An 11,875-nucleotide genomic window follows, 5' to 3' on the forward strand; every position below is an offset into this window, starting at 1 on the left:
ATTAATTTATAGATATTTTATTAATATAATATTTTACAAATAAAACCCAACTTACTGTTGAATATTTACAAAAATAATATGTTAATAATTTTTTTAATTTGTTTGCTTTTAGTTAGCCTTTGAATCCCTAGCACTCGTAAGTAAAGCTCTCACACTAGTGGAAGCTGGAGAGTTAGGAGTAATGAGTTTTGGTGAACAAACTAAAATTGTTCATCCATTAGGTGAACCATTTAGTGATCAAACGGGTTGTAAGCTAATGCAAAATTTTACCTTTGATGAACAAAAGACCAAAGTTGGGGAACTTATAGAATTAGCTACGGCAGTATTTGAAGACAGAGGACAATTAGATACCGGTGATCGACCAGCTCAATTATTGGTTATTATGAGTGATGGTCGTGGTATAAAAAGCGAAGGACCAGATGTTGTAAAAAATGCCATCAGAGCGGCTAAAGTCAATGGAATATTTATTGTGTTTATTGTTATTGACAATCCTAAATCAAAGGTAAATTAAAAATATTAGATGGTTAAAAACTTTATATAACAGTTTCAAAAATTGAATATTTAAAATATTAATTTTTGTTAATAAAACATATTATCTTAAACAATTATTAATGATGTTTATTTATATAATAATATTTTTTTTTAGGAATCTATCCTGGACATCAAAATGCCTATATTTGAAAATAATTCAGTTCGTATTGAATCATACATGGATAATTTTCCATTTCCATTTTATGTTATTTTAAGGGATGTAGATAAGTTGCCTGGTGTATTAAGTGATGCACTTAGAGAATGGTTTGAACTTATTACAACCTAATTATTTTCATTAAATTTAAGTTAGTAAAAAAAAAAAAAAATAAGAAAAAAGTTTTTAATTATACCGTTTTTTAAAATGAAATATTTTTTAATAATATTTTTTGTGTACTTCATCATTTTTGTATACATTTTTTTTTTTGAACTTGCCTGATTGTATTAATCATTTCATTATTCCAGTTTTTATTTTAAAGGTTCAAAATAAATATATTGCTGTATACCTAAACTTTGTGTTAATATTTTATTTAAAGCAGAGTTTTTGTGTTATTGGAATCAATTTTGTTAGTAAGACAGAAATAATTCTATTAGATACAGACAAAAGTAATTTTAACATAATATATTCTAAATAAGATGGAAAAATAATTTGAAACTACAGATTTTTAAACAAATTTATCCATAAATTAAAAATTATATGATTGTGTGATTGTAGTTTTTAAAAATAAATATTAAAAATAGGAATTTTGTGAATATAGTTACATACAATTACAGTTGATTAGGGTTTGCTAAAATTGTATGATTAAGCACCTACCTAGTGTTCATAAAGATAATTAATGATTATGTTTGTCCATTAAGTATTGAGTACTTATTCTAAACGTTTGACCAGGGCTGTTCGATTATTTCGATTAATCAATCATTACGATGATTATTTTTTTTTATCGATTATTTTACAGTTTATATAAAATTCAATTAATTGCCAAAAAATCAATTAATCGAATTTCCGATTAACCAAATAATAATAATAATAATAAAATTAATAGCATATTATATTTATATAATATAAAAGTGGACATCTACATCTACATGTCATCCTGCATATCTTGTTTGAAATTGTGTAAAAAATAAAGAATCAATTTACCCATGATAAAAAAAATCGATTAATCGGTTAATCACTCATTAAAAAAATCGGGTATTGGTTTGATACCCGATTAAAACGTGAAATCAATAATCGAGAGGTAAAAAAAAATAATCAAACAGCCCTTTGTTTGACTAAGGTTATATTCAATTGTAGAGTATTTCTAAATGGATCTAAATTGCCTGATCAAATATTTCACTGCACTACGTTATTAGCTGAGGACTTCTAGAAGGTACTTTCTAAAAAACCTCAAAATATGTATGCACTATGCACATATGACATATGCATTTAAAAACAAATAATATGCACTTAAAATTTGATCTAAAAAATTTAATATTACCTATATAAAATAATATGGAACCTAAATTATAATATTTATGCAAAAAAAATATAAAAAAATATAACTTTAGTTTAATTAAGGGGACTCCAGTGTATCATGTTTTAATGAGTAATATTTAGGCAATTCACATAACATGAACATTTGGACTATGTCTATGTGTGAGTAGTAAATGAACATTAGTGTGTGTAATCCATTATCGCATGCCACGGACTATCGGTCAACACTTCAATGGTATTACGAATTCTCAGAACTACGCATAATTAAAATGCTATAAAAATGACAATATAAGTTCAATTGCACGCGTTATCTTTTACTATTATATTACCTACTCATTACTCGGCTTTCCTGCAATTCGCAAAAATGTACAATTACATTATACTACACGAGAGAATCACTTTGTTATTTCATAGTTATTAACTATTACATTACTTAACTTTTTTTATACAAATACAACTATTTAAAAAAGTAGTGTTACAAACCATCCCCGATAGGAAAAGGAAACTCACGTTCATATACTACAGCAATTAATTCTAAAACCATGTAACCAAGGAAAAAAGTAAAAAAAAAATGTCTTCTACCAAAATATTTACCACATTATTTTACCAATTTTAGAAATTTCAAATACTATATATTGAAACATGAAGTTCGATATAAATAATTAATTAATATTTAAGTATATTACTATGATAATATTTTTTAAAATTAAATTATAAACTGTATTATTGTAATTATTGATAATACGCACTGTCTTGTATATGAATTTTAAATATTATGATATCCATGACGTATTATCGTATAGGTACCTATGTAGATAATATAATGATAGATACAATTAAGAGTAAAAGTCAGCGAGACAAATAAGAAATGACAAACACAATTAGTATACTCACGGGTAAAAATTATAACAATATTATGAAATTATACGTATACATATATATATATATTAAAGATTAAAAAAAAAATATTTGTGCATTTATTGCCAAAGGTTTTCTTTGATTAGGACGGGTAAAAGATTCTAAACGTTTTAATTTTACTTTGCATATTATTTTTCCAAAAATCGTCGCCTCTTTTTATTTTTTCATACATCAAACCTGTGAACCACCCCTCACCAGATTTTTTTTGTATGCGTGCCTGGAGGAAAGTGTTACAATTACAAAACATGTGCCATAGCAGACTCAAATATAATAAATTACGAACAAAAAATTAAATATTTTATAAGATACATCTTTTTGTCTGATATAATAGCCGTCGATAATAATAATATATGCATATAGAATATTAGTATATATTATTATAACTACTACCTACGTTCTACAACTGTCGTCTGCCATTTTACAATGAATAATATCCATAATAAATGTTTTATTTACCGAGTCACAGTAAGTAAGTTCTATATTGTTATCTGCCAAAACATTTTCAGATTTTGGTAAATGTGTATTTTTTTGTTGCAATTAAAATATAAGAATACAGTCTGAATAATCCTCAATTTTTAGAATATTATTCTAAATTGTATATTTTATATAATTACCCGATCACCGCAGTTATAATGTATATCACTTTTTTATTCTGTAAATTTTGCAATCGATGTTTTTATGATTTTAGGTGCACTTAACTTACGTCTAGCTTTTCTCCCATAACGCCAATTTTTACCCATTTTGTGAAAAAAAAATTAAAAAGAATACAAAACTTACAGACAACCTTATACTGATCGGCGTGTTGTGTTGAAATCAAATTATTCGTAAATCGTAGATAGTATTATTATAGGTACTTTGTATTTCCTTAAAATTTAAATATATATGGGTTGTATTAAATTTTGAAAAATATAATTATTATTATTACTGACTATTATTATTTTCGTCCGTTAGTAATGTTCTAACCCATAGACATATAATAGATCATATAATAGATCTATTATATGTCTATGTCTATGTTCTAACCTATCCAATAATCCTTATCGGCTAATTGTTTCCGACTTTCCGAGAATCTATCACGGCCCGTCGGCAGCCTCGAGCAGCCGCCGAAATAAACTTTCGCACGCGCAGGCACATGTCAATACTTTTCGAAAAATGAAATATATTCATGTTAGCAATGCTATAATGACTACTAAATGCGGTAGTAAATTAAACATTATACTCCCTGAAGTCCGATTGTAATTTTGAAAAAATGGTTGAATTTATAAACTTCTAGACTATGCTCTTTTTTTGATATAAAATTAGATGTGCCGAAAATAAATACAAATGTAATGTAATTATTTTATGGGATTTTTGAAAAAAAAATCGTTTTTTTAAGGTCCTTTAAAATTGAAAATTGAAAATCGACTTCCTAAATAACCTTGATATTTTGTCAAAGAGTTCATACATGTATAAAAAATTTAAATTTGATATTCCGAAGTAGGTATGTGGAATTTACTACCGCTTATTGATCTAAAACGCATGAAAAATACGTCTGCTGCGATCCCCTTAATTTATAAAAACTTGAAAAATTAATTGCACTATAATCAACCAACGTCATAAATTATAACGACCACTGAATCTTACAATTGTTATGTGTCGTGATGTTATCAGCCAGGTAGTGAATTACAAGCCGATTATATTAATATAATATATTATGTTAACTGTAGACATTCTTAGTAACATGTTTTTATACAGATTTTCATGTTATATTACATTTTCCAAATATGTACTTATATAATATGCTCTTAATTTGACTATTATATATATAACTATTATATATACTATTATATGCAATAACGACAAAATATGCAAAATGGAATGGTAAATATAATCTTTTCGTGTTATAAAATACCGTGCATATTATGTTTATATATTACTTTACTCTGTGACTTTTCTAGACAAATATGAAAAAAAACTATTATTTCTACATATTAAGTACTAAATTTATATATTTACTTAGATTTTAATTAAATACAAAGACATTTGGTAGACCGAGAAATATACGTAATGACTACCAAAAAATCGAGTTCATTATCCATACAAACCTAAATAGGGTGATTCATCAAGCATGTCCACTCCCATTTTTTTTTACTAAAGAAGAGGTCCTGTGGTGGCAATACTGGATACAGACTTCTGTTCCTCAAGTGAGAGTCCCTCTTTACTATAAATTATTTAGTAGATATTTTGCTTGAACATTTCGATGTACCCAATTCAAAATTCAGACAGTAGTTTCCGAGTTATAAAAATGTTTATTCTAAGGACAATTGTCCTTGACATTGGTCTTACAAAAATATAAAACAGATGTAGTATTGTATCTAGTATTTATTATATTGGACCATTTTTACAAATTATTAATGTTTATAAATTAATATAAATCACCAACATTTTAAATTATTATAGCCCCCTCTATATCTTCCAAACCCATTATCATGGACCTATCCTTAGTACATAAAGTTAAATAGCTCAAAAACGTATTTTTTTTAATTTTGATCCTGATGTCAAAATGTTCAGAAAATTAATTTAGTAAATAAATTGCATTCGAAAAGAGGGGGTTGTCGTTTGAACAGAAGTTTGAATTATATTACAGTACCTACAGTAGTTCTTAAGTACCTACTACGAAAAAATTTAAGAATTTAAAAAAATAGTCCGAGTATATTTAAAATTTCCAAAAATCAGAATTTAAATAATTTAATTATTAAGACGTTCACTAGTTTCAATAGTGTGCTGCTAGTTTTGATATTAAAGTGAATTGACCTATTATCAAACTTTAGGTAAAAATCAGAGACAGGACGTTGATGACCTGTATGACTGTATAACACACAAAATATCCCTTAAAACTCCACAAAATGTACTCAAAAATTACAAAAAAAGCTTAAATGAATGAAAAAAAAGTATTATTATTAGTGATGTTGGTGTGAATGTGTGATAATAGGTGTCAGAATAATTTAAAATATGAATTGTAAAATTAATAGAAAATAGTAAGCTTTAAAACTTTAAGTTTAACTTACAGTAAAAGAAAAATATGAAGTAATTAAAAATTAATTAAATAGTAAAATAGAAATAGAAAAAATATATTAATATAACAAAAACATTTAAAACCCACACATCTAAAATTTGGGAAAAATGCCCCACATTGAATGAAAACTGAAAAAAAATATTGTCCTATAACAAAAAAATGTTTACTGATATATAGGTAATATAATATGCTAAAAATTATGTAAAAATATGTAAAAAATGTATTGTAAGGATGGATGCCTAAAAATACAAATAATAAATATAAAATTGGTAAATTCTAAACTATATCAACTATCAAGGGAGCATTTTAGCTTTTAGCTAAGATAGCATTTTATAGTATCAAAGCGAAAAAAAATGCAAAAGGCATCAACATTATATTTCTAGTAAAAACTGTGCTTAAACCAGGCGCAGCGTTTAGGGGGGGGCATAGGGGCCATGGCCCCTCTCTAGACATCAAACTATGTATAAATAATAATTTATTTCAGAAATCTGTATAGAAGCTCTAAGAATTATAATCACGGCCTCTGTAGAGTGTAAATACTATTAGAACACATGATTCCAACGTAGTATACACATTCATAATAATTTTATTTAGAATTTGCACCTCTAAAAACTGTATGGGCATTGGGCATCATTAGATAATTGTTCGACAATAATATTTCCAACAATTTACAACATTCTCCTGATATTAGGGACCCTGCCTGTAAGTGTTGCTACTGCTGAACGCAGCTTTTCAACGCTTCGCAGGTATGATTATTATAGATTATTGCTTAGCTTGCAAATTAATTTTAATACTGCCTTTGCTTTTGCACAGATTAAAAATCAGATTAATAAACAGATTAATGGTTGCGGTCACAAATGGGTCAAGATAGACTAGTAGGGCTAGCGCTACTTGAATGTTCATAGAGAGTATAATATAAAAGTTGAAAATATAATTAGTCGCTTTGCATCGATGAAGAAAAGAAATTTAGATTTTGTATTGTAGACTAATATAAATTTGTATATGTTAATTAACTATTTAAATTTTGTAATATAACTATTTATTTTACATTTTTACCTTCGTACCTACCTATTACATTTTTTTTCTCTGTAGGTTAAAATATAGTCGTATCATTTTTGATTTTAGACCCAATAATTTTTCCCCCCCCCCCCCCCCCCCCTAAGAGACGAATCAAATCCGCCACTGGCTTAAACATCGGATTTATTCGATATTTTAATTTTGAGCATTTTTCATTTGTAATATTTTACATAGGTACCAATTTGTTTCTTGAAAATTAAAATATTGAAAACCCTAATTCGATATAGGCCGCCAAATCGATGTGTTAAAATTAATTGTAAAGCTGTGGCTGAAAAAAATTTGAGTAAAATGAAGAATAAAAAAAAACAAATTTGATCATATTATTAAATATTTATAATTTATTGTAATCATATATCATACCTAACTATTCACTTGTTGTGGTCAAATGTACCTGATACTAATTGTTAGAACAAAAATAAACGAATAATGCGGACCGTCAATAGACAATAATGGTCTACGTCATCCAATATCCATAATCAAACATTTTTTGCGCAAGTATATAAGTCAAGAACGTCTCAGTGTCATTTCCATACTGAACATAGAAAGGAGAAGAACTTCCGAGATAGATGCAGAGAATATATAATGTAAAAAAAAAAAGAACGTACACCACAGGTATTGCGTCTATGTGACCAGCAGCTGAGCATCCATCAACTTCGGGTCTTCATATGGAAGTACGCCGTGCGTCCAGTTCTCCGTCAGCGCAAAGTGATGCAAAGCCTCGCGTGGAGGGGGGAGTATGTTTGAACACTGACGCGTTTTCTCATTACCGCAGTTTTCGTCATATTTCCTCCCAGCTGCGCATTAGACGCAGCACGCCCGCAAGGTGGTGTACCCCCCCCCCCCCCGCCACTGTCGTCCAGGGCCGACCCGCTCGCCGTTTCGTACCTGCTGTTGCCTTTTTCCAGCGGTCCGCTCGCCGCTGCCGCCACAACCTCGTGTGACCACGAAATTCTGTTTGTTGTGAGCGTGTGACCGTTTTTCGGTCACGGTTGAACTTGCCGGTTGACGTCGCCGCTCGTTCGTTTTTGTTTCCCTTTTCGGTGCTTGCAATCGGGTACGAGTTTGCCTTTGTGGTCCGTTAGATTCATACGGACGAATAGTGCGCTCTGCGCAGTGCCGTAGAATCGCCATACTGAGGCCCGAGATAGTCGGAGATCACCGTGAACGTCGTCAAGACAAGGACACCGCCAAACCTGAGGCCGAGATCGTCAGGTCGTTGTTTATTTATAATAGAGATATAGTCATTGACAATTTTTCAATCGCAAAAGTGAGGAAAAATCTATTTTGTTAGATAATTTACAAATGTGTTGAAATTATACTATAAATTATAATACTATTTTTATAATAATTAAACAATTAAATATTTTTGTTTTTTGTTTAAATATAATAATTTATTTACATTTTGTATAAAGGCCCCAAATTAAGATTTGCACATCTGCCCCATTAATGTTTAGTTGCAGCATGCACTTGCTCAAGCATATACCTATTATTTTCTTATCTAAAAGTTCCACAATAGTTAAATTTACTCTAACATAAAAACTAACAGCACATCATTGAAAATTGTAAACGAACATTTTCCATATCGTACACTCAGTAGCGCAACCAGATTTTTTTTAAGGGGAAGGTCCATACTTGTTTGAACATATTATAGACATTTTAACCACGACTTAGAAAAAATCTGATACCTATAATCTATATATACATGTAATACATTTTTCATGACAATATAAATCAATGTTAAATAATATTTTAGAATTTGAGAAAATACATATTATACTTATATTACTATTTTTATAATTACAAAAAAGTAAAATAATTCATAATATAAAATCTAAACGACATTTCGAATTAGCTAGGTAATGTATTTATAATTCAGATGGTAAACCTACTGACGATGACGTCAAAATTAATATTTAGAGCAGCTATAGTGGCCAGAGAAATGAAATAAAAATACGGGACACTTAAAATCTGTCATGCCCGGGTGGGGGGTGGCGGCACTTCTCTCCGGACACCGTGACTTGCCCGAAGAAAAATGCCGTCTCGCATTCGGGACTGTTATTAATGTCCCCATTAAGCAAGTGTCCCATTTAAGCGGACTCTACTGTATATATAATTATTATAGGTAGGTAGTACTATATTAGTAGCCAGTACCTGGTAAACAAATTCAATTTTATTTAGATACTTAATTAATTTAGAATATGCATACCTATATTAATACTTTTATTTTATATATAAATTACCCCTTAACCCAACTAAATATAATGTAATACAAATTAAATACAGCTATGTAAAATGCAGCTGATGATGTCAATAAATGTTTTTTTTTTAAATGTTTGCCTATGCCGTTTTATATCTGCTACCACCATATGTCCACCATGTTCATTAAAATAATATACTGATTTACATATTGTACGAAAAAATGTTTGTATTTTTATCGTTAATAATAGTTGGAATTATATTATTCTAAATTAAATAATTAAAGGAAAAAGTAGGAGTGACCATCCTTGGTGAATCACCCTGTATAATGTGTATATTATATGGCCTTAATCGCCTTATGAGTAAATCTCAACAAACCAGATCATTTAAATACGAGAAATAGGTAGTTAAATATTGCGAGCTCCTAAAAGTCGAGCAACGTTCAAAGTTCAAAGGAAGTAGTTTCTACACTACGCTTATTGATAGTAATCGAAGAAAAACTAAAAACAATTGTTCATAAAAGTTCAAATTATGAAAAATTCAACAAAATCTAAAAAATGTACAGATTATTTTGAAGTTGAAAATGTATAAAATGTTTAATTTTTATAGCTAAGGATTGAATATTTAAAATAAGGTTTCTCATAAGAAATTTATGTACAGCACTAAAAATAAAAAGATTGTATTCATAGTTTTTTTCATAGTTATTTTAAGTTCAAATTTGGATGAAATTAGATATTTAAACAAAGAAAACGATTAGTAAATGTTTCGATACCCCTCCCCCCCCTCAACAATAATGTCCAAATTACGCCACTGAACAAATGTCCGTCATTAACGTTTGGGGCAGTAACACTGCTTCGATTTTCTTCAAAAATATCTTGTTCAATGGTAAAATGAATCTAGTTGATGTATACGGGAGGTTAAAATTTAAAATTTTCGCAAGCATAGGAAAATCAAAACAAAAATTAAGAAAAAACGGAAATTTTACGCAAAATCGATTTTGGTTTTTGGTGTAACTCTAAAGCAGATGACCGTATATTCATGCAATTTTCACTGAATTTTTATATTAAAATTTTCTATACACCATAACATTTTCAAAATATTTTGACTACTTTTGAGCTGTTTACGGACATATTTAATTTTCATATTTTAAGTTTTTTTTCTATAATTGTTTATAGAATATCAAAAAAATATTATTTGTTTGGTCAAAAAGCTTTGAATTGTAATACAAGTCCCCTAATATATTGTTACAATGATAGTTGAAAAATATAAAATACATAATCACTATTTTTTTTATAAGCATTTAAAGTTTGATTTTTTACAAATCACGAAAATGATACAAATTATTTGAAGTTAGAAATTCCTAAAATTTTTTTGTTAAATCTGAGATTTTAAAATGTAATACAAGATTCTTTATAAGTCTGTTTACCTTTGTTGGGTCAAAAAGTGTGAAAAATTAATACAAGCCTTCTCATATATTATTACAATAGTAGATTAAAATTATTAAAAATACATGGGCATGTTTTTTTTTATAATCATTTAAAGTTCAAATTTTGAAAACATTTATCGAATTGAAAATTTACAAATTATTTAGTAGTTAAAAAAGACATCTCCAATTAATACAATTTTTCTGTTCATATAACTGTAATCTGTATAAATAATAACCACTATACTCAGTGATAAATTGTCAAAATCAAATTTCTATGATCTCAAAACCAAAAAATAAAACTTGGATATGTCTAATTATTTATAAATTATAATATACTAGTAATAAATTAAATGTTTTTAGTGCAACAACAAAAGTCATCTAATTTATGTAATATATCTATTCTCTGTATTTTGAATTTTCCAATCAGATTTTTCTGGTTGTTGCACTAAACTAAGTAGTTTTTTTCTTAATAATATGTAGTCAAAAACTGACTCTGATTAAAATATTTAGAAGTCTTGTTGTTGTTCCGAGGTCTTCATATTATATATTATTGTTATCAAGTCGTAAAATGGTTAGGCGACGTACTGGTTAAGGTAATAGGTAAAAATACTTTACGTATGTTTACATTTTATTGAATGAGGTTAAGGGTATTTAATTGCCTTTGTGCGGCATCACGTGTATTTTGTGGGTCCTGTTAGTTATGCCCCGGACTCTACAAATTATAGGGACGCAGTCCGATGCGATGAAAATAGCCGTTTTACGAGGAGTTTAGTGGTTACGTAGTCAAGCGTGAAAATAATAATGTAAAATGTAATAATAAATATGGTACGTGGTGGGAGACCGCGTAGGTTGGTCATAAGTCGTGTGTTCGAGTACCAGGAATTCATGTGTTAGTCACGTGCACCCGTTGCGCGGTCATAGAGTATATTATTGTTATTTGTTAAAGTAGAATCAAAACAAAAACCCTCCGTCTAACTCCGTGTAAAAATTAGCTAAGTAAAAAAAAATAATAAAAAAAAAAAAAAAAATCATTGTATAACCAAAACATTTTTCGCTTCATATAGAATTTATAAAACCAATAATTTCAAAGCACTATAAAGATGTGATATCATAAATAAATGCTAAGTAAACTGAATTTAAGTACCTATATTTAGTCTGTTTCTATAATTTATTTACTTGGCGAGGAAATTTTTTACTTCAT

General features: G+C 28.4%; 1 protein-coding gene across 1 annotated transcript in view; it reads left to right on the forward strand.

Moving 5' to 3' along the window:
* Positions 1–1,039, forward strand: part of LOC100166016 (midasin) — a 31,904-nt gene extending 30,865 nt beyond the window's left edge. The window contains exons 54-55 of the mRNA XM_001947371.5: positions 113–502; positions 647–1,039. Coding sequence (XP_001947406.2) covers positions 113–502; positions 647–817 — 561 coding nt within the window. The 3' untranslated portion in view covers positions 818–1,039. The remainder of the gene's footprint in view (positions 1–112; positions 503–646) is intronic.
* Positions 1,040–11,875: the final 10,836 nt, after the last annotated feature.

This window comes from Acyrthosiphon pisum, chromosome X, assembly GCF_005508785.2.
Source record: "Acyrthosiphon pisum isolate AL4f chromosome X, pea_aphid_22Mar2018_4r6ur, whole genome shotgun sequence".
Classification (NCBI taxonomy): Eukaryota; Metazoa; Arthropoda; class Insecta; order Hemiptera; family Aphididae; genus Acyrthosiphon; species Acyrthosiphon pisum.